This window comes from Strongylocentrotus purpuratus, unplaced genomic scaffold, assembly GCF_000002235.5.
Source record: "Strongylocentrotus purpuratus isolate Spur 01 unplaced genomic scaffold, Spur_5.0 spur5_scaffold_14, whole genome shotgun sequence".
Taxonomy (NCBI): domain Eukaryota; kingdom Metazoa; phylum Echinodermata; class Echinoidea; order Camarodonta; family Strongylocentrotidae; genus Strongylocentrotus; species Strongylocentrotus purpuratus.
In genome coordinates, this window is record NW_022145599.1 from 420,369 (window position 1) to 445,166 (window position 24,798).

Below are 24,798 nucleotides of genomic sequence, written 5' to 3' on the forward strand. Positions count from 1 at the left end.
TTATCATCTTGTTGTAAGAAATGGTTCCAGTCTTGTTATGATCGTGTACTTGTGCATGTGTTGTGAGCTTAGAGACAGGCAGACTGGAGCGGCCCTAGTAATTCCAGCTGGGTACGGGGGCGCGCTGCGCTCCCGGCGCGGCGATCAGCGTACATACATGTATCGTGCAAGGCCTGCCTGTATATTCATTTGGAGCGTATCTAGATCTAGAAGGGCGTGATCGTGATGAAGATGCACACCAGATTTTCACTCTTTTTGCTAATCATCTGTTTGACATTATGGAGAAAATGTACAGGAAAACAGGTATGTAGATAAACAACCTTTTCGATTGTTTCTATTAGTTTCGAGACAGTTTCTTTCTCAATTATCTAATGACACTTTTCATGATGTCGAATTTCTGCCATTCTGAATCTGAATCTGCAGATCTGCAGACACTTAAACTTATATCACCCTCTTACTCTTAGACTGCACTGCCTAGTTTAGAATAGATGTCCAGTGCAGTAGTCAGTAGACTTAGTTCTGTCGTATGTTTTCACAAGTACAAGTAGAAGTAGTAAAGACAAGAAAACGGAGGATAATTAAAGCAGCCTGATAACATTTATTTCACACTCGTGTTGCCGTGCGATGCTCATTTTGTCATGGTCGACTAGCGATTAACATGTCACTGTCAGATTTCGAACAATGCCACTTTTAACTGATTTTTATGTTTCTATTAAAAGTAAGTTATTTTTGGAGTGGACTTGTCCTTTAACAGCAGGCAATTGTGATGGATCCTCAAGTTTTTAATCTTTAAAAATGTGCTTTTATCTTTCTTTGTAAATACTGGCACTATGTATACACACCTTTCACCTGCACACCTGGGCATCCCCATGTCGCCACACACATGCACTCGCACACATCTGCAAGAATCTTCAGCAGTGAAGGAGGCAGATTATTTTGAAGAAGAAGAAGAAGAAGAATTAATATAATATGTCAGGATGTGATTAATTTCTCTTCTTTAATTGCTGTTGAATATTTAATTAAATGATGTCCTAGCAATTCCCAAAGAATGTTATTCAATGTGGATTCATGATATTATATTTTATTTGGTTTCTTTGACATATTTGATAGAATTGACTTTGAATGAGAATGATGTTTATGTTTTTCCTGCTCTCATCCAGATACTTGCAGATGTAACTAGTAACAAGCTGACTCGACAGCATGATGGTAGCTATGGCTTATGGTCCTATCATGGGTAAACGTCTTCATTATTCACATCATGAATTTATGTCATAATTATTCAGCACAGATTAAATGCTTAAATTATACAATCATCCTGAAACCAAAGGATCGACACACTGGTAAAAATAAATGTTAGAAAATTAAAATGGCCGAATACCACCTCACGGACATTAATATGTTTTTAAAATCATGTAGACCTCTATAGAAAGTTCCACTTTCGGGTTTATTACTCATACAACTTTAAAGGTACTATGTCCCATTTGCAGGTCAAAAAATGAAAAGGTTAAATTCCAACGGTATTTGAAAGATAATACTAATTTAGAACTTCCATAAAAAAAGGTGGGGCTTGAAAATATCTTCAAGTGGGAAAATAACGACTATTAGTTGTCAAATCAACTTAGGAGCTATAGAGCCAATAAGTAACAGTCTTGATTGTTAGACCATTGTACCGAATGGTCATACGTTTTATGCTGCGCAAAGATTCAATCAGTTTTATTTTGGCCATCACAAGAGTTGTGGGTTATTGATGTAGACAAATGCTCATGTACCCTTTACAGCTCATTTTATGTATGTTATTACCAAAGAAAAAAAAAGCCAGTCAGTCACTCAATAATGTCTGACAGTGAAGTCTAGCAAGTAAACAGGTTTCCTTGCATAATTTGAATATTAGGACACTGCTAACGTTCAAATTTCACAGATAGGACATACATAACATATTCATAATTCCTGCAAAGTTCTACAGAGTTTGAGGTTGGCTGCAAAACGGACATAGTATCTTTAATAGGAACAAAATCGACATGTTCCATGCATGACAAGTTTTGTTCCCCCTTGATCGAAAAAGAGTACTGTCTCCTACATATTTACATAATGCACATACTATATCTATATCAATTAATGATTTTAAGTGTCAAAATGACTACTAAAATGTTGCATGTTGGGATGCCAAATTTAAGTTTACCTTCTGTAAGAATATATAAGACCATTACATTTTTGAACAATGACATGATATAACTTTCATGAACTCATTCTACTGTCAGCGGATTTGTCATACTATTATGTGCTTTTTAATATTATGTGTTCGTGATATTATGTCTGTTTTTTTTTCTTCTTTTCTTCATGTAATGCAGTGTTGCAAATGAGAGCCATGCTAGTAAGACAAGTTTCATCTATAATGGTGATCTGTTGATGTCTGATGGATCACAGCATGTAGACATAGCATCCACTGTATACCCTAGCTTAGGTCTCACATCTGATCAGGATCATGTATATCAGGTGAGTTAAACCTTTGACTACTGAATTCTCTAGTTCCCATAGGCTTAATACAGGGAACACCCGGTTCCAGTGGGCAATTGGTTAATAGAAATCTTTCTTTCTTTCTGTTGTCAAGAGCCCAACACACTCGGGTCTGTCATATGTCTTGAAGTTCAAGCATGTCAGTGGTATAGATTTTAGCTATTAGCTTTTTGTTTGTAATGTCAAGCTGAAAACATGGCATGGTTAGTGTGATGCCTTTCTCAAAGCAGTTTCCACGCAATGCTATCCTGTATGAGTAAAACTGCAAATGATTAAATAAATAGATAATCTAAGATTGTTTTTATAAAAAAATAGTAGTAGTAATAGTAGTGGTGGTGGTGGTAGTGGTAGTGGTAGTGGTGGTGGTAGTGGTAGTGGTAGTGGTAGTGGTAGTGGTAGTGGTAGTGGTGGTGGTGGTGGTGGTGGTAGTGGTAGTGGTAGTGGTAGTGGTAGTGGTAGTGGTAGTGGTGGTGGTGGTGGTAGTGGTAGTGGTAGTGGTAGCGGTAGTGGTAGTGGTGGTGGTGGTGGTAGTGGTAGTGGTAGTGGTAGTGGTGGTGGTGGTGGTGGTGGTAGTGGTAGTGGTAGTGGTAGTGGTAGTGGTAGTGGTAGTGGTGGTGGTGGTAATAATTATTATCGTAAAAAAATGATGATGATAAATGGTTGTAGGAGACATAAATCATTTCTAATGGTCAAACAATATTTGCTAAAGAGAAAAATAGAATTTAATTGTCTGGATCTGTACTGTCTAACTTGAGTCATTGTTTTAATTACTTTAATTCATTACATGAATTCACATTATTAAAACATATTTGTGGCTTACACCCAGTATCGATCAATCGATCTTATTTACTGGGTGTAAGGCACAAATATGTTTAAATAATTGAAATTTCTCCCAGGAAGCATTACATATATGAATTCACATGTATAGAAGATGAAGATGTAAGTTTATTTACTTTCTATCATCAATAGGAATATCTCATTCTTCAAGCCAAGGCAGTTGGTATCGATGGTTTCATGATTGAGTGGGTATGTACACTGTACTTGAGTTGTGATTCTATAATGTATTACATACATCGAACATTAACTGGTTGATATGAATCTGCTTGTACTAGAATTTAAGTTAATTTGCTGTTGCAATAATTTTATATAATTATTTAGAAAAGAAAATCATGGATGGAATGTAATTTTAAAAGTTTGATAGTTATCTGCTATGAACCGTTTCATTTGTGCATGTGTGTATGTGTTTTGTTTACTTAACAATTATGATTTACCAGAATGACTATGAAAGGCTAATGACTGGATATTTATGTTTAACTGCATATTGACTGAAATATTGAAACATGTGAAAATGTAATAATTTTAATAGAAATATTGACTGATCAGTATGCAGTAATAACTAAAAGGCTTCATGGTCTTGAAAAGTATGTTGTTAACAATATGATATATTTGGACTTTGCTATATTTAATTAATAGGGATATATGGACCATTCTAGTGATAGAGCTTTGAAGAGCTATCTTACATTAGCCCAGAGACACACACCATTCAAACTTGCTGTCAATTGGTACGTACTCATTCTTAACATTAAACTACCTCGAGTTGTAAGATCCATTATAAGTCAAAATATGCCTGCAAAACAAAAACAACAGCAAGTTGACAATAATGATTTAAAGCTTATCTGTACTTGTTTATAGGAGGGATTAGACGACCCTGCAAGGTCACTGGACTGGTGGTTATCTCATTAACTCAGCTCTCAATTAACATAAGAAAAAGAGGATCATGGGAGACGAATGGTTACCGATTAGGCATTGTTTTCTATATAGAGGGAGCAAGTAGCTACAAGTAGTACAGTGTGGCTTAAAGCAACATGTACCAGTAATACTTGATGAGGTATTTTATCAATGATCTATTGAGAGAAATTATTTACAATTACATTAATATCAAATGGATGTTGCCTTTGATGGTATTATTCTAGTTCTACATTGTAGAATGACTTTTTATTAAATAAAAAAACAATACATATTTTAAAGATAAGAAGTTAAGAGAACATTAAAAAATTTCAATCTCTTTTTTGTGTTTCCTTCCAATATTTCCCCTTGAGGTGTGACCATTGGTTGGCATCAGAATTAAAGAACAAATCATCTCAAGAGGTAAGTGTTATTAAAGGTAAAGACCAGTATTGGAAACGCCCCAATTTCAAAAAATGAAATGGAAGCTCTCATTACCAATCATGTGAAAGAATATGTTTTGACGAATACATGACGATAAAAAATTTGCCGGGAAACCGCCTACTAATTCATATATTTGGTAAATTTGTTTCTCTCATGGTCTGTGAGAGATATAGGGTAGTCCCATATACATCTTTCTGTGTATAGTGCTTGTAACTTTACAAAGAATGGGCCAAATTTCTTATCATTTTGATGATTCCAGAACCTTGCAGATGCTAGATGCTAGATGATCGACCTTTTCTGATCGATTCCACAACGTTTCTTTCACAATGCAATCGCATGACCATAACTGGTCTTTACCTTTAAACACTAAGATGATTTTTTACACTTTATGTGAATACACTGCAATAACAGTCTCACACTTAAAAGGTCTATCATTGTCATACATACTGTATATTTGTTTTAAGTAAAAAGTTGAATACAAGAAGGGTCCTGTATACATACATATATTGACTTTTTTAAAACAAGATTCTCCTTACCCCAAAATTAGAAGAAAAAAAATTAACAGAGAAGTCATTATCACTATTATTTGTAGGATTTTTTTTTCTGTAAATAGTAGTATATACTGGTAGTTGTTAAGATTTATTTTTGTTTTTTTAAATCATGTTTTGTATGGAGTACAGATATACTCTAAACCATAAAACTGACCCCAGTGCACAATGAAGCTAATAAATAGGCTTTATGCATGCTACCAAATGCTAAATCTCTTTTTAACCTCATGTATGCACTAAATATTAATCTGGATTTGACTTTGTGCATACACAAAATGTATTAAAATGTTATGCATCTGTGAAGGTTAAAGACCGTCAATACTACTGGGCCAGAAGGGATTAAACCATACAGTGAGGTCATTGACAGGTGGCTATCTCATTAACTCAGCTCTCAACTAACATCAGAAAAAGAGGATCATGGGGGACCAACAGGACAGTGGGGCTTTAAAGGAAGAAAAAAATCTGAATCTGACATAATCTGTGATTTGATCCTATTTGATTCACAGGTGATTGATGTGTTTCACAGTAATCTACAATACCTGATGGACACCATGTACAGCTCTCCTCTAGCATTATATCACCATGGTAACCCAGTCATCTTTTGGTTTGGAGGAGGACTTACATCAGGACAGTTCAGAGGTACATGTACATTTCGTTGTTTTGAAAATAAGAATTTTTTATATATATATATTTGCTACTTTATGATTCATCGTCTGAAAAATACTTATTGTACTTTATATTATTATTGTTATCAAAAAACTGTATACTTACATGAATGCAGAAGAAAATAAAATAAAATAAAATAAAATCATGTCACATGGGACTGGGAAATATTATTTCAAAACGCTCTGAAGTTTGCCCAGACCATGGCTAAGACAAATTTATGATAAATTTATGAGTCAAGTTGAGCACTGGTGTAGAGATGTGGGAATTCTCAGACTTGTGACAGTCTCTTACCATGACACCCCTATCTATAACATTGGTTATTTATTCCTACCATTGAATTTCAAGCAAAAGGTCCTACAAGGCTATACTTGTTAAGGGATCATTCACTGGAATCAGCCTGCCATATTCCATTTCATTTCTTCACTGCTTGGATATTGATTGTGAGGTTGTTTCATTCCTCATGTTACCATGCACCCTAGCACTCGGGACATTGGGCGCGTTCATGCTTGATTTTGACGGCCAGAATCAGGCATCTGTTACGCGTTTAGTTTAAAACACGCTTGCGTTCATGCTCACTTTTGTAGAATCACCGAAAAACGGCGATCACGATCGCCGATCGTAAACTCACAAAAAGATGCGTTTACAATTTGTAAACGCGTTTAAATGGGGTCAACGCACTGACCTCTAGTGGGTCTACGTAGCATGCGCACACAGGTTTGCGAATCCAGCTGAAGGCCACCCAAGGAGAATTGCCTGGAGAAGTGAGCATGAACAGTGCACCGTGGAACTGCGATTACGATGAGCGTTTACGATGAGCGTTACAAATCGCTCATTCTGCCTTCAAAATCAAGCATGAACGCGCCCACTGTTATTATATAAACAGTTTATTGTGTATTTTATCAAGAGTATTTTGATGTTTCTTGCAGCACTTCTGTCCATGCCCATCACCCTACCACCCGGTGCCAAGCCTCCTATTTGGATCGGAAGCTTCTTAAAATTCGTCGCTACCCCAGAACTGTGGGAAGAGTGGGGTAATCTATTGAATGGTACATTTGGCTGGTCCCCACACGGAATGAGACCAACACCAGCAAACATGTCTGAATGGGATTTCTATGGCACTGTTGATGATGCTGTTGAGTATCAGGTAAGTAGGCATTGACCATATTCAGACGTCACATTAGTGACCATTGACCATATTAAGACATCACATTAGTGAGCATTGAAGAACATTCCACATATTGATGTTAGTACTTGAATGAGACTAACATAAGTCATTTTGAAAATGGTACGAAGTCCGAGCGGACGAGCGGACGTGCTTTTCAGAAGCTCTCTAGGAGCTTGTAGATTTCTTGTAGAATTTTGCCAATATTTTTAAAAATTGCCTCAATACCGGATATAGTTGGGACTGTTTTGCTTCTTTATACTGTTGAACTTTGGATTGAAACTATAGTGGATTCATACAAGCCTATACTTAGGATCAGAGTCAAAAGGTAAGCAAGTCTTGTGGGCTACTAACACATACCGCACCCTTAATTACACGGTAGACTGCACACAATTGAATTTCCCGCCCTTTTCAGGCAACCAACCAGGTCATGGCCGGAGTGACAAACACCGGCCAGGGCGAAGAGCCACCTCTTTTACAACCCAATGAAGAAGATGAATTTCGAACTGTAAAATACTCTCGTAGGGAGCAAAAACCGAGAAATAAACGCAGGCGCGAAGGAAGCATTGCAATTGAAAATCTTTCAATGAGAACAGAATCCTCTTCCTCAGAAGACCAAAATACAACCCAGAACCGCCAATCGGAACTCAAAGTCTTAATTACCCCCATAGATAAATCAAAATCGCTAAAGAATGTGAATCCCATTACTATAGCTAGAAATATCCGTGAAGCTTGTCCAAACCCTGTGGAATTTATCAAACCCACAGCCCAAGGTCTCCTTATCAAATGCAAAAACCAGAAACAAGTAAAAGCACTATCTCAAATTAGTAACATAGGAACCACCCCAGTAAAAGTTGCAGAAAAGCAGCAAGTTGTGAGAGGGGTCATATATGGAGTACCTACAGAAATGACTGATGACGAAATTCTCAATGAATTGAAACACCAAGGAGTAATTGATGTAAAAAGAATCATGAAAAGGTCCAAATCAAATGTAAAATCAATTGAAATTGAAGAAAGCAGACCCAATTTTATCCCAATGAGGAGTGTTATTATAGCATTCAACCGTACAAACCTCCCCAGCAAAATAACAATGTGCTATCAACATTTTGAGGTTAAACTATACATTCCCCCCGTTTTGAGGTGCTTTCAATGCCAACGCTACGGCCACGGCATAGCTCAATGCAAAGCAAAGATGAGATGCGTCAGATGCGGGGAAGACCACAAATTTGAGGAATGTAACCGAAAAGAAAGACCGATATGTATAAATTGTGGTGGGAACCATTCAGCAGCCTTTGACGGCTGTCTTGAAGCTAAGAAAGCCAAAAAGATACAAATAGTAAAAGTCAAAAACAATCTTTCATACGCACAAGCTGCAAAAATACAGTCGGAGCAAGAAAAAGCACAGCAGAAACCACAAGCCAACCTCCCTGAATCACATCCCTCCCTCGATGTCAACTCAGATAACCTCCCTCTTCCTCCCCGACCAGTGAGGTCATCCACAGCAATCCGCCCTGAAAACGCCACCCCGCAACTTGATCCCCAGCCCTGGAACACCCCGCTGCAAAAAAACGCACAGAGCAGTAAATTAATAGATAAGGATGGAAAAACTGAAGTAAAACTAGAAGCCCTCCCTCGAGGTAACCTAGTAACATTAATGAGTGATGAGCAAATAATCTCTTTCATTACGCAACTTGTTCTCACTTTTACGGATGGAAAATCCGAGAAGGAGATTTCATCCTTAGTGAAAGTGGCAGCTGAGAGACTGCTCAAACAAAGAGTAAAACATGACGCTAAAGATGTACTGGTATAGCATAGTAATGATGATGACAGCGCTAACCATATTACAATGGAACGCGCAGGGACTTCTTAATCACGGTCCTGAACTTATAAAATACTTAGATTCATATAAAGATGCAAAGTACCATTTAATTTGTGTTCAGGAAACATGGTTCAATGATGATAGAATATTGCAAATCCCTGAATATACATGTTTTATTAGAAACAGGGAAAATCAATCTAAAGGAGGGTGTGCCATTTATGTACATGATTCCATCAACTATGAATATCCTGTCAATGACGAAGAATTCGAAATACAACATATTAAAGTTCATGTTGCTGGATCAAAAATCTCCATAATCAATTTCTATAACCCTTGCAAAAAATTAAACGAGATTGTTTTGAACAGGATGATTAACAAACTAGAATACAATCTATTCCTAATAGTTGGGGATTTCAACTCACATAATCCTGTGTGGGGTAGTGCAAAGATAGACCAAAATGGGCACACAATTGAAAATTTCACACGTGACAATAACTTTATAATTTTAAACGACGGAAGAGGAACCAGAATAGATCCACGCACTGGGAAAATGTCATGTTTGGATCTTAGCATCACCTCCCCCAAACTATCTTGCCTATGCTCGTGGGAAGTTTTGCAGCACACCCTTGGTAGTGACCATTTTCCCATCTCCACCCAGATATTATTGGACCGAGCAGGGAAAGTAAACAGCAACAGCGAGAAGATAAATGAGGAAACAACTTGGTCTTTTAAAAATTTTGATTGGAACACTTTTGCCGAAAAATGTGAACATAAAATTGAACATAGTGGCAACTATTCCGACCCTACGAAAATGTATAAATGTTTTATGAAAAGTTTGTCAGAGACTATTAAAGAAATAATGCCCCAGAGGGGAAAGAAAAAACATGACCCTGTACCTTGGTGGACAAAAGACTGTACACAAAGTATCAAAGAAAGAAACAGGGCTAATAATAGATTAAAAAGACACATTTCAATAGAAAATCTAAATACATATTTGAAGAAAAAATCAGAGGTACAAAAAACTCTACGCCAAGCAGAACGAAATTACTGGCAAGAATTTTGCTCAAGACTCAACCGCTTTGTACCAGAATCAGCGGTATGGTCTACCATTAAACGGTTAAAGGGGGTATCTGTCAAAAAAACAAAAAACATGTCAGTCCTGATAGAAAATGAAAAAGAAATCACATGTAACAGTGAAAAGACTGAGGCTTTCTCTAAGTTCTTCCAATCAATTAGTAATGTTAAAGAATGTCCAGAAATAAAAGAAAACAAAAATGTTGAGCAACAAGTCACGAAATCACTGAAGCGGGGAATGGAGCATATCTTGAATGAACCATTCACTCTTTTTGAATTGCAAAAAACTCTAAACACATGTAAACAATCAGCTCCTGGAAAAGACAAGATCCCTTATCAGGTTTACCAAAAACTTCCTCAGAAAGCAAAACAATATATGCTAAAGGTCATGAACTTGATATGGGATACGGGTAGCATACCTCCCAGTCTGAAACACTCTATCCTAATACCTGTGTTAAAACAGAATAAAGACCCCCGAAAGGTATCGTCGTACCGACCCATAGCACTTTCCTCATGTTTTGCCAAGATACTAGAACGGATTGTGAAGAATAGACTCCAATGGTATGTAGAAAAGAACAATATACTTCCTCCCCTCATGACTGGCTTTCGTAGTAAACGTGGGGTCACGGATAACATTGTACTTTTAGAGAATGCCATCCAAAGAAGCATTAATGTTGGTGAATATACTTTAGCAATCTTTCTCGATATTGAAAAGGCATATGACAGACTTTGTATCAAAGGCCTTATTTACAAACTATCAGTACATGGTATTACAGGTAATATGCTCGAGTTTCTCTATAACTATCTGAAAGAGCGGACTTTCCAAGTAAAGATTGGTAAAGAAGAATCAAAATTATATGAAATGTACAACAGCCTCCCCCAGGGGAGTGTCTTAAGTCCTATATTGTATAATATCATGATGAGTGATATTCCAACAGATGAATTAATCACCACATCTATTTATGCTGATGACTGTGTCATCTGGATGTCAGGTAATAACATAGAAATTATTTCAAACAGAATACAGTGCTATCTGAACACATTGAGTGAATGGTTTACTAAATGGGGCTTTCGCCTTTCACAGAGTAAATCCTTTCCAGTGTTATTTACTAAAAACAATAAAGCAAAATACCCAGAACTGAAATTAAACAACGACGCACTTTTATTTCAATCAAAGAAGCATTTCCTAGGACTTATATTTGACAAAAGACTTTCATGGAAGACGCACATAGATGCCGTAGTCCTTAGATGTAAAAAGAAACTGAACATTCTTAGGTGCCTTACTGGGACTACATGGGGAAGCTCCTTGAAATCCCTGCTAATGGTATATAGAGCATTGATAAGATCGTTATTAGATTTTGGTTGTGAAGCCTATGACAGTGCGGCTCAAAGTATAAAGAAATCACTTGACTCCATTCAATATCAAGCCTTGAGAATTTGTGCGGGAGCTCTTCCTCTTACATCATTAGATTCACTACAAGTTGAACTAGGTGAAATGCCCTTAGACTTAAGAAGACAGATGCTGGCGGACAGATTCAGACAAAAGATTGAAATGCATCGAGATCACCCTGTCATATTAAACGTTAAGCCCAGCTGGCAAATGGAACTTTTGAAGCTCCAAAAGAATAACAAGCCATTTGGATGCAGAACAGAACTAATGAAACATTGTACTATCGAACCTTACACTATACCTAGTTTCCCCCCTTGGAAAATTAATGCTCCAAAAGTGTCGATAGAATTAAGCGAAATAGTGAACAAACATGAAAACCCATCTTATTTACGTCAACGCAGTTTAGAATTGATCAGTACCAAATGGCCAATACAACTACACATCTATACAGATGGGTCAAAGGTTCCAAGTTTTGGAATAAGTTCTGCTTCTTTTTATGTACCAGCATTCTCCTTTCAACAAGCCAAACGATTGGCGGATCACACCTCATCTTTCAGAGCCGAATTGGCCGCAATTGTCCTTGCGCTTAATTGGCTAGAGAACATTAATGTGTATGTTGGCATTGTTATTTTTTGTGATTCCGTAAGCGCCCTGCTCGCCATAAAGGATGAAAAAGATATTACATTTGTAACTGAAATTATTACATTAAGTACAAAATTATCGTATCAAGGAAAACACATACACTTAGAATGGATTCCTAGCCATTGTGGTGTACACGGAAATGAAATGGCAGATTTTTATGCAAAATCTGCTTTACAAAATAACATTGAAATTTGTAATAAATTATCCTTTTCTGAAATAAAGAGTATTATTACCAGCAAGTATATAAAACTCTGGCAAGACAGATGGAATAATTCTGATAGATCTCTTAGACATATACTGCCTACAGTAAATCAACCATATGAATGTAAGTTGAACAGATTTGAAGAAAGTATTCTCCATAGATTAAGAATAGGATATATATTGTGTGTGCACCTATGAAGGTTGCCCCTCTGACTAGTTCTGTAAAAGTGAACATTATTTCAGTTTTCATCGCACTGCACTTCATTTTAGTTTGCACCAGATATTATAGTGGACACCAAGGAACAACTTGAATGATTTTGTATTCTATTATTATCGTGATTTTCAAGAACTTTGGACGATATATTTTTCTGGCAGTCCCAGTAAGTGAAGTATATACAGCAACCATATTGACTCCACATGCCATCAGTGTCTAGCTACTGCAGTGTATTACTCTTCAGAGTGAATAGAAGGAGTCCTATTCATCCACGAGCAGTCTATATTGTCAAAGACTCAAAACTTGAACCTCACAATGGATTGGATCAGGATAATCTCCATTAATCTACTTATCCTTCTTTTCTGCAATGAATGGAAAAAAAGTAGCTGCAATACCCCTGTGTGCTACACTAGTTCCAAACTACAGGGACCCCATACTATGCACAGAACCAAAACTCTAAAGTTTCTTGGTAACCGTGTGTTATACTATAGTAACTCTACATCAACGTTCCAGATATCTCTCACCATTTGCGAAGATGTCAGTCCTAACCCCGGACCCCATTCTGAATGTGAAAAGCAGTACCATAATATTAAAAATGATCCTCAAATAAGACTGACTGACAATTTCACGAGAACCATCGGTGCTGCAAAACTGAATAACCTGGGCCTGAATACCCCCCGGCTGAATAATGACGTTTGGAACAAAATTCATCAGCTGGGCATATCTAGGAAACGTAAAACACATCGAGGAACTAAAGGATGTGGGCGACTAAGGCGAGACAGGCAAGTCTTACCGATTCCAGTTATCATCAAACAAAGAAAAAAGACAACAGAACAAACACGAACCCTCTGCAGGCAAAATCTTTTACCTGTGAAATTGGTCCTTTCATCAGTTGAGAAAGTGACCAACTTACTCCCCTCAGTATATGTTGTCAACCCGCAATCCCTCAACAACAAATTCGACGAATTCTACGCAGTATCTCATGAACTCCAGCCAGACATCATCTCTGTCAGTGAAACCTGGTTCCAAGGTTCAGATCCTGTACACACCTACCATATTCCAGAGTACCAAGTCTTTTCCAAGGGACGGGAAGGCAGACGTGGGGGAGGGGTTGCGACATACGTAAAATACGCCATGAACCCAAAGTCTTTTGAGATCCCAGTACCACGCGACCTTGAAGTTGTTTGGGTGCAGATTCGACCAAAGCGACTGCCACGAACAGTGTCCTCTATATTTGTAGCAACTGTATACTCACCGCCAAACATGAACAATGACAATACTCTCGTAACCTACCTGACTGAAGCTGCTGACGACATCTTCAGAAATCATCCAGGGGCAGGAGTCATCATCAGTGGTGATATGAACCGTTTGAACTTGTTATCACTTATTATTGCCCACAGCATGAAACAGGTGGTGGACAAGCCTACACGACACAACATCATTCTGGATAAAATTGTTACCAATTTAAAACAGTTTTACCATCCGGTCGAAATGATAGCTCCGATCGGGCAAAGCGACCACAATGGCATCCTCCTGAAACCAAAGATCCTACCGCCCCGCCAGAACAAGACCAAGATGAAGCAGGCTAGACCCATGAGAGAATCTAGCATACGCAGCTTCGGCAACTGGATCACGCACCATGACTGGTCTTCAGTATCAAATGTGCATGATGTCAACGAGAAATGTGACCGTTTCTATAGCGAGTTGAACCCAGCGATTGACAGCCATTTCCCGATTAAGTCGGTTCGACTCCACGAAGATGACAAACCATGGATGACCACCAAAATAAAATGCTTGATTCGCCAACGCCAACAACTGTTTAACTCGAGATCTCCAGATTGGACAAATATCCGAAATCAGATCCAAAGAGAAATTCAAAAGGCCAAAATTGACTTTTATCACAATCGCGTCCATCGATTAAAACAAGAGAATCCAAGTTCATGGTACCGGTATATCAAACTAATGACCTCAAACAAATCCAACGAATTGCTCATAGATGTCCCAGGGGTTGATGAGGATGACCACATCGAAGTTGCCAATGCGATCAACACTCATCTTGTAAAGGTGGCGGAAGATATACCACCTCTGAGCCAGTCAAGTCTCCCTGCATACTTACCACTAAAAGAAACCAGTGCTCCGAAGGTGCATCTTTGGCAGGTCTACCAGGAACTTCGGAAGACCAAAGTTGGCAAGAGCTGCGGGCCTGATGGCATTTCCAGTCGCTTGGTTCGTGAATTCGCACTTGAACTTACGTCTCCAATTTGTGATATAATCAATGCTTCTCTTGACCAAGGAATCGTTCCTCATCAATGGAAAATGTCCACCATAGTTCCATTACCTAAAACAACACCGCCTTCAATTGACAAGCTGAGACCCATTGCACTCACCAGTCATTTCGCGAAACTTGCCGAACTCTTTGTTTGCAAGATGCTGCTCGCTGATATCAGTGGGAACATTGATCCCCATCAGTATGGAAATCGGCCGGGCATGTCAACCTCTCATTACCTAGTAGATCTCCTGGAATATCTGTATTCACATGCTGACAAGACGGGATACACATCAACAGTAGTGATGACAGATTTTTCCAAGGCGTTTGACTTGGTTGACCACAATATTGCCATTGAGAAGATCTACACACTGGGTGCCAGACCACAACTGATACCATGGTTGTCCAGCTTCCTCTCGGAGCGGACGCAGCAAGTGAGATACCGTGGCAAACTTTCGGAACCAGTGGTGACAAATGCAGGTGTTCCACAGGGAACACGCTTGGGACCAGTACTTTTCCTTGCCCTAGTAAATGATGCATTAGACGAATCAACAACCTCCAGGTGGAAATACGTTGATGACTTGACGATAGCTGAAAGCCGAAAATCTACAACAAGAAGTAACATATCGCAAGCTGTCCAGGAGTTGGAAATATGGTGTGAATCCACGCGCATGAAGCTAAACCCAGCTAAATGTCAGTTCTTTCAGATATCATTCAGCAGACAACCCCCTAATCCCGAACCCATCACCATTTCAAATCAACCAATCCCAGAGTGCGTCCATGTAAAATTGCTAGGCGTTACCATCCAGAATGACCTGAAATGGAACAAGCATGTCTGCGACGTTGTTTCAAGGTCAAGTAAAAAACTGTACATGCTCAGAACCCTCAAAAAGTTTGGACTTCCCGCAGAAGATTTACTTACCGTGTTCCAGTCGTACATCAGACCCATTACCGAATATTGCGCCCCAGTTTGGCATTCTTCCCTGACCTTAGCGGACTCCAACCAGATAGAAAGTATACAGAAAAGGGCCCTTCGCATCATTCTAGGCAGAGAGTTCCAAACGTATGAGAATGCACTAATAACTACAAAACTTACCACTTTGTCGGAAAGACGTGTCAAACTGTGTGTCAAGTTTGCCAAATCACTTGAGAAAAACTTTCCCCAATGGTTGCCCCCTAAGCAATCTGAACTCCGTGCACTACGTTTCAGTGACCAGTACAGGCCTGTGAAATGTAGAACAGAGCGCTATCGGAAAAGTGCTCTCCCATTTCTTGTGAGACTTTTAAACCAGAAATGATCCTTGATTATCACAAACTTGTTTTTACCCTATTTATGAATCTGGCTTAGATTAGATTAATAGTATAATTTACATACGTACATATTAAATTTCACTAGCTATGACTGTATATTAAACATTTATTATATTTTCAATAGAAACACTGAACATTTGTTTACACTCATTTAATTTAGTGTTTTTTAAGTTTAATAATACCCTTTTTAATCAATTAATTATTTGATACAACCCAAGCATACTTTATTGAACACTTGCCAGTTTACTTTTTATAATTCAGAACTTATAGCTATTTAATCACTTGTGAATTTGTATTGATTTTTCATGTTTGTTCCTTTTGATTATACCTTTACTTGTATATTTAATAGAAAACTCATAACTCCTTTAATTAAACTTAATGAAAAATAATCATTTTTTATCTTTTTTACCATCAGATACCACTCAAGTCACTTTACACAAAGCTTTAAATTTTGATGGAAAGTGGATAATAATATTTATATTTAAATTTAAAATTCCAAAATTGTCTTTGTTTGTAAGCAATATTTTTATAATGTTAGCATTATACATGTATAGTTACTTTCATTTGCTTTAATATTTATTTTTACAATATTGTGTATGATTCCTTTTAATTTGTATGATGTTTTTAACGTTTTGAATTTTGTAAATTCATTTGTAATTTAGCCTTTGGCTACAATGAGTGAATAAAATACCTTGAATTGAATTGAATTGAATAGGAGTGATAGGTTTGAACTTAGATCTCTTCAGATTGAATATACACTCGACAGGCCATTGCAATAACTGCATAGGACGTACTGAAACTGTAAACCACTTTCTCACTGAATGCCCAAAGTACATAATAGAAAGAGCTATGTTACTCGTAGAAACTGATTTAACACATCCACAGGAAATCATGACACTACTTAAACTTTCAGAAATAGTTAAACAAAAAGCAATAGTTCGCTTCGTTTTAAGAACAAAGCGGCTGTATCAAAACAATTAAATTGTTGTTGAGTTTTTTTTTTTTTTTTTTTTCTTCTTATCTTCTCTTTTCCTTTTTCTTGCACCAATAAAGCCCACAATACTTGTAACTAATTTGACCATTTACTTTTCTAACAATTCGGTGATCACCTCCAACATCACATGCTAGCTGGCACCCCCTCACCTATGCCGGAGTGACCTAGGTTAAAACCGAAAGTCTGCGAAATATACCTCAAAGACTGGTAAGATGGCATTTTGAAAAGGGTGGGGGTAAGTGCGAAGTACACATGTGCATACGTGAGGTGATATTTGAACGCGCACGTGCGCGTAAACACAAGTACGTACGTTTAGTTTTAGTTTATAGGCGTTTTCTATTCACAACTTGCTAGGCCGTCGTCTCTTTCCAAAATTATTAATTTATTGAATTTTCTCTCTAAAAAAAGTTATAGAGTCTAAAAAGAAAAAAAGAGGAAGGAAAGAGGATGGAAGGAGAAAGAATCCTAAAAATAGTCATTTATGACATGAAATTGTACATATATGTATATATATAAATAATTCATAAAATAGTGTGTGGCAAAAATAGTCAACTGTGACTGATTGCCAAACAAAAACAAATCAAGAAGAAGAAATAGGGTCTAGTAAAAATGTGTAGTGATTCTCAGGTATGTGAATGCTGCAAAATAGACAGAATTACATAATTAAGATTAGATGTAATGGTTTTCTGAAGAAGAAAACAAAATTTGGACACTGCCCACTACTATGTGTGATAACATGTACCTTTCATGTTTCACAGTTACATTGTGTATATGCTCTCCCCCTTAATATAAACTGCATTGGATGAGGGAGGCCTTTTCTAGCTGGTAGGCCTATGTTAAAGGTACTATGTCCCATTTGCAGCCCAAAAAAATGAAAAGGTTAAATTCCAACGGCATTTGAAAGACAATACTAATTTAGAACTTCCCTAAAAAAAGGTGGCTTGAAAATGTATTTTAATGGGAAAATAACAACTATTAGTTGTCAAATCGACTTAGGAGCTATAGAGCCAGTAAGTAATAGTCTGATTTTTCAGACCATTGTACCGAATTGTTGTATGTTTTATGCTGCGCAAAGATTCAATCAGTTTAAATTTGGCCATTACAAGAAGTGGGTTATTGATGTAGACAAATGCTCATGTACCATTTACAGCTCGTTTTATGGATGTTATTACCATAGGAGAAAAAAGCCAGTCACTCACTCAATAGTGTCTGACAGTGAAGTCTAGCAAATAAACGGGTTTCCTTGCATAATTTGAATATTAGGACACGGCTAACGTTTAAGTTTCACAGATAAGACATACATGACATAGATCTAGACCTATTCATAATTCCTGCAAATTTCTACAGAGTTTGATATTGGCTGCAAAAGGGACATAGTATCTTTAAGATTTAATTTTAAAAAATTGCCCCGTTTGTTGGATGAGGCTCCTTTAACTTGAAAGAAGTTAATTGTCCGGCAAAATTGTAATAGAATGATAAGTAGAAATCTGTCAATGAGTAGGAATGCATTTTTGATTTGGGGGTTTGCAGGAGAATGTACATTGTATACATGAACTGAAGTCATTAAACTTGAATCCATTAGCCAAGGATTCAAAGTCTATTGGTGATGTGATATGTGTTTGTGGTGGTCGAGAGGTTTAAGGCGCTTGACTGGAGATGCGAAAGTCGAGGGTTTGAATCCTGACACTGCACTAATATCCTTTGGCAAGATATTAACCTGCACTTGCTACTCTCCACCCAGGTGTTAAATGGGTACCCGGTAGGATGCGACCGTCATTGTTGGTCAAACAATTTTTGAGCGTCAAGTAACGCCTGGCTGGAATGCTCCCCAGCGAGTGGAGATTGTGAAAATGAGTGTATGCGGGCAAGCACTGAACCCAATGACCGGTGTAATAGTATATTTGTAAAGCGCTTAGAGATATTTGTATTAAGCACTATATAAAAGATAAATATTATTATTATTATTATTATTTGTTTGTTTTCAGAGGAATGTGTCTAAGTTTGGAGAACGCTGTTTATCTTCGGGAAGCTGTGTGCTGTGGTGTGGATCAGCCTCTCCGGGGTTCGACAATAGAGGGTGCGCTGGATGGGGTCGTGAACTACGCTATCTACCTCGTCTTGATATCAACAATCAGTCCAGGTAGTTACATTTCATCAGAAATAGCAGAACATTTAGTGCGTTTGTCATATATTTGTTTAAGTGATCCAAATTACATCCATCTTTATTGTATTTCAGTTGGGAAGCATGATAGGGTATACATGCAGTCAGCTTTAATTTGTTAATGTTAGGTAAGAAGATGATAGTTGTATGCAATAGAATAGTCTGATAACTAAATTGTTCTGGATGATTCCATTTGTCTAGTGTAGTTGGTTTGATTTCTTTTGTGAGCTTGAAAGATGTTGTGATTATGTGCTCTAGCTGCCATTGGGACTTTACTGAATGGAAACAGTGAAAAGGCATTTGAGTTTTGCATTAAAGGCATCGTTTAACAATGTTAAATCTGAGATGCACGGCCCTACGCCTTATCAGTGTCTGTGATATGGTGTAATATTGAAGCCCCCAAAAAAAGCGCTTCAAAATGATCAAGAAGTGCCTCAAAAAAGTAAAAATCTTTGAGTGACCGGTTTTACCATAATAATTTTCCCCAATAGACTGTAGTGTTAGGAAAACCGTAAGGACGGTCGGCTTGGAAAAGTCATGGGGTTCCTGACTGACCTACAGGGTTATAATTATCATTGCAGTATGAGCTAGATCCAGGATTTTGTTTCAGAGTCTGAGACAAAGTTACTGGATCCCTTTAACGAAAATGAGGAAATATATAGTGTTATAAGTATTCTGTTGCCTCAATCTTTTTTGGTATAGGCAATAGTAAGGAAGAGAGTTTTAAATGCTAATATGTTGCAAGTTTTCTTGATATATATGATATTCCTTTGAAATTCTCCATTATAGGTCCACATATGACTCACAATGGAAGTATCATCTTAGTAGTAATACATCAGCAGAGTATATTATAATACCAACCATGAATGATTTTCCTGGTATGTATCTTAATCTCTTTTTACACTTAATATTAGTTTAAAAAAAGAAATTAAAGTAACACTATTTGAAATATGTGTGCTAAAAATAGTGTGTTTTAATATTGACGATAATATATATCGAGATATAGCGGGATATACCATATAAGTATTTTGTTCTCTTTAAGACAACACTATGTACAATGGAAGGTAAATGGAAAGCAGACTCTGTTTGTTAATGTTATGCTTAAACCATGTCATAACCGTTGAGTTGCCATTAAATTGCTGCAACTTAAATGAGCTCGTCACTGTTTCCGATCACGTTATTGTTTCCCATGCACCGTCTACAACCCAGTTGTAATAGTACTAGATCATTGAAGTATCAACGATATTGTTGCCACATGTAGTTAAAATTCTATTTGCATGTATATAGATTCGCCAGTTTTGCAATGCATAGTTTATTATTTGATGTTAAATGAAGATTTCTTTTGATTCTTTGATTGTTGATTCACAGAGGCGACTCCTCTTCTTGATATCAATGCATCCCTATCAAGTCTCTACAGTACATTAATATACGCCAGTAGATGGAAAGACCATTCCTACGACGTGAGAGGGCTTATACTGTGTCCTGTATGGTATCGGTTATACAAGGAGATGCAATTCTATAACATGACGCCAGGGATTAATGGTTGGTACAATGCTTTATGCAATATTACCGCATTTCTTCTACTGCAGTCTGCTCCTTTTACTCTTCTTCATTTGCAATGGTAGGAATTTATTTCTTGAAATGCTAGAGCGCCGTATGGCAGCCAGCCGTGCTAAAGGCAGGGTAATAATCGGGAGCGCCAGGAGGGTCAAATCTGACTGACATGAGCGCTATACAAGAACCCATCATTATTATGATGCCTTTTTATTGTTCAATTTCATTGTATGTAAACTTTATATTTTGGCAAAACAACATAACAGATGATATTGAAGTACAGGTATATGTACAGAATTTTCGTCCCGGTTGAATCTGTTGTTGAAATAATTAGATTTGGTTTATTGAAATGTCTTCACAACTAAAATGCAGATTATCTTTTTGCTTAAATAATTTAGCATGAATTTGTCTTGGTTTGGCTGTAATGATTTTTACATACAGAAAGTAGAAAGCAATTGTATACCGGTAGTTGGATTCATCAGCTTTATAATACTGACATAACAGCTGGATTTCTAATTTCTTTCAGTTCAATCTCTAGAGGATTCTCTTCAAGCTGCCAAGCTAGCCATCAGTCAAGGAACACAAACATCGCTCTCTAAAGCTTGGATTCTCATCCAAAATGCCAAGTGAGTACCGGGTACATGGATTTAAAAAATAACTTTTTTCTTTACAGTTTTTGTTATTTTGGAGAGGGAGAATGATAGGATTCATCATTGACTGGATCATAGAGCATTTTATATTTGTCAATTAAAAGCTGTTGTTCTAAAGTCAAGACGTGAAATATGAGGATTTATACTCAAGTATATATTTACCCAATGCCTAGGGGAACCGGGTGACCCCTGTTTTTATTTTTACTTTTTAAACAAACAGTAATGATCCATATCATTTTTGATCAGTTTGGGATCTTGTAATAAAAACATACCTCAAATAACCAAAAAGGGTCAATGTACGACTTCTTTACTGTTGTGATGTTTCCAATGCAATTTTTTTTTTCATGAATTTTCACACGCATTAACAAATCTTGTTAGTACACATGTGTACACCTTCTATTGTGTAGTGTTCATGCATTGATTTTCACCTATTTAAAATATGAACATTCCTCACTTAACAATGATTACAAAAATAATAATAATGATGAATCTATTCTATTGGTATCATCAATTTGTTTGCAAGTATGGAATATGTAATAAGTTATGATCTATTTTACTGTGTATTATTTGTACATGTCTATATCTAAGTTTTGTTGAAATGCTTTTTAAAACTGAGCTTGTAAAACTTGCAATGTAATTTAGCTTTCAGGCTGCCATTTTGCAGTTGTTCAAATAAAACCATTCTACTATTACTATTTCTTTGATTGTGTTTGTATCCAGAGACCTTCTAGACTCAATGATTAAATCAGATATCAGTGAAGATGAGATGAAGATACCAGTGCCAAGCTCCATCATGTCATTCTCTCTTCCACCCATCATAGAGAATGGGTCTTACATCATCAATCATACCAGTCCAATCTATCTTCACATGGCTGAGGAGACGGCATCAATACTCAGACAAAACAACTTCAAGGTAGGAGGGTGAAAAAAAATCTTTTATAAGGCCTTTAAAAAAAAAAGGGTTGTATTGCCCTTTGCGACCGACCCCAAAATCTTGAAATCTATGGTCTGCTTTTTAAATTATTATTTTTTTAACCATTCTTTTTAGAAAAAAAAATGTATTAAAGCATTCAAAACTGCTTTTGTTTTTTGTTTTAAAGGCCTAATATATATACTGTGAGGATCAGGGGGTGATGTTGGACTCTATTTATAGTTCAATGACGTACCACATATGTCAGTGCTATCAATACTCTGGCACATTTTTATTTCTATTAGTCTGGTCATGAAGTTAGCATTTACTTTTTCTTTGAATTTTCATTCATCAATTTGAGACTGATTATTTGAGACTGTGATTAGGGGTTTGGTGAATCATTTGTTTGTTCATGTAGAGGTGGATAGTGGGTGATTGAATCATGAAAATATGACTGGATATTGTGTTTCCCATTTTCTTGAAAATGTCATACAATTACCTGTCATACATGTATTTCTACCAATGCTCTTGTGCCTCCAGGGTTTGCTTAGGTTTCAGTACCAGCCACTTACACAAGGCATTAACTACATAAGAGTGATATCCTCCAGTGAGACACACACATCAGACCCATCTCTCAAGTATACATTTCACTCTAAGGGACTGGCCAAGGAGTCTAAGAGGAGCTGGAGGTACACAGTAAAGTCAGACCGATCTGAAGTGTGTAAGATACATGTTAATGGAACAGGCAAGGGTGAGTAGATGTCAACCATTATTGAAAACGGGAAACAATAAAAACATCTACAAGTGTGAAAGAATTACGGAAAGTGATGAAAATGTTAACTTTGATTCACGTCACATTTATCCAAATATCAAAATGACTCCTTTTTTGGGGGGGGGGGGGGGTACCATATTTGCTGGCGATAAGGCCGCACCGCTGCATAGGCTGCCCATCCAACTTTGACATTTCAAAGAGGGAAAAAAAAAAAAAAAAAAAAAACGGACAAAACAAAATGATCGTAATTTTCTCTAAAAACACTATTTTTTTTCTTTCAAACTGATACCAAATTCATCAATATTCTTCTAATTTACCAGAAGTTTAGGTAAAAAAGCAATCGTAGGCAGATTTGGTGTCCGATTTACCCCTACCACAATGTATGGTGTAATGCGAAATTACATGAAATGGAAAAACAAAATGGCGACTTTGGATGGATGCTTCGCGTCAGGTCCATTTAACGGTCCCTTCCTTTACTTTTGCAATGCATTGGCACGAACCTAGATCAAGATATATCAGCAAATGTTGTTTTAGGAAGTTATTTTCATCTTCATGTCAACATTGCAAGATAAAATTGTCGGTAAGATGTTTGAAAATGTCCTGTATCATAGGGGTATAGTTTTTTTACCGTTTCTAGTCCCATATGTGCAAATTTGTGTTGGTTTTTGACTTAGGTTTTTTTTTTTTACTCTTTTGTCGTAAAGGCCGCACCCGACTTTTTGATATTTTCTCTTCCAAAAATACTGCGGCCTTAAAGTCGGCAAATACGGTACATGTTAATTTAGTTGTACTCATACATGAATGTCCTGACATTTTTTTTGCATCAAAAAATCAATTATACAGTGAGAAATGCAAGATGTATCCTGTACCCCCCCCCCCCCTCCCCCTCTGTCTCTGTTTCTCTCTCACACACACACACTCTATGAGTATATATACAGTGGAACCTCATTATAAAGAGCTCTGATATAACAAGGTGATTTTGCTGGTCCCAGCTCTTTATTTTACCCCGATATAACGAGGCAATTAAATTTCTATGTACCCAAGGACCTCGTTATAACGAGTTTCCACAATATACTGTATACGAGTATGTGTATTTCTGTTTATCTTTTTGACTGTTATTATTAGTTTTTATGAATTGATTATTATATGTTTTATCATCTTTTCGCTGTTGTCTATCTCCCACCCTCTCCAAGTTGTTTTCATATTGTGTACTTTAATTATACCAATCTTTTCTCTCTAAACTCTGTTTGTATCTCTGTGTCTTCATCAGGAGGAGCGTGGCAGAATGCTACAGTAGCTATGTACAAGGAGAATCAATCTTGGGATCATTCAGCCACACATGAATCAGACCTGGTCTTCATCTCTCTAGCTTCCTATGCAGTCAGAAACATATCCCTTCAATTCACCGTCTTCTCAAAGAGATAGTTATGATCAAAATGACATGTCCGACTGGTTTCAACACTTGACTGGAGATGCGAAGGTCATGGGTTCAAGCTCCAGCACTGTACTTGTGCAAGGCATTTTTATCTAGATTGCCTGTAAATTTATCCAGAGACTTGCTTGGAGGATATCCACAAACTCATTTTAAGTTTGAAAAAGTGATTTTCTTCCGTTGATAAGACAATAATGCAATATCAATGAATTTGTTCTAAACAAGGCGATATGATTGTCTTCCAAAGTTTTTATCATATATTATACGTATGTACATGTAATAAATGTATTTATTCTTCATATTCATGTGTCTACATGTACTTTAATGATGTGTTAAATTGATATTTGAG

General features: G+C 37.0%; 2 protein-coding genes across 3 annotated transcripts; both read left to right on the forward strand.

Moving 5' to 3' along the window:
• Positions 1–113: 113 nt before the first annotated feature.
• LOC754646 lies at positions 114–24,750 on the forward strand. 2 transcript variants are annotated; one of them, XM_011666920.2, is made up of 15 exons: positions 114–303; positions 1,161–1,234; positions 2,349–2,493; positions 3,484–3,540; positions 3,988–4,076; positions 4,614–4,662; positions 5,738–5,870; positions 6,824–7,041; positions 18,956–19,110; positions 19,921–20,009; positions 20,500–20,673; positions 21,212–21,311; positions 22,056–22,248; positions 22,786–22,996; positions 24,288–24,566. In XM_011666920.2, exons 1-15 carry the CDS (start codon positions 226–228, stop codon positions 24,440–24,442), a joined length of 1,920 nt encoding a protein of 639 aa, XP_011665222.2. In that variant the 5' UTR covers positions 114–225; the 3' UTR covers positions 24,443–24,566. The 2 variants fall into 2 exon arrangements, with proteins under 2 accessions (XP_011665222.2, XP_030839763.1); XM_030983903.1 differs by lacking the exon at positions 1,161–1,234 and having other exon boundaries at positions 194–303; positions 22,786–22,997; positions 24,286–24,750.
• Positions 11,271–16,963, forward strand: LOC115923421. Its single transcript, XM_030983904.1, has 2 exons — positions 11,271–12,357; positions 16,692–16,963. The coding sequence occupies exons 1-2, from the start codon at positions 11,274–11,276 to the stop codon at positions 16,955–16,957; spliced, it is 1,350 nt and encodes a 449-aa protein (XP_030839764.1). The 5' UTR covers positions 11,271–11,273; the 3' UTR covers positions 16,958–16,963.
• Positions 24,751–24,798: the final 48 nt, after the last annotated feature.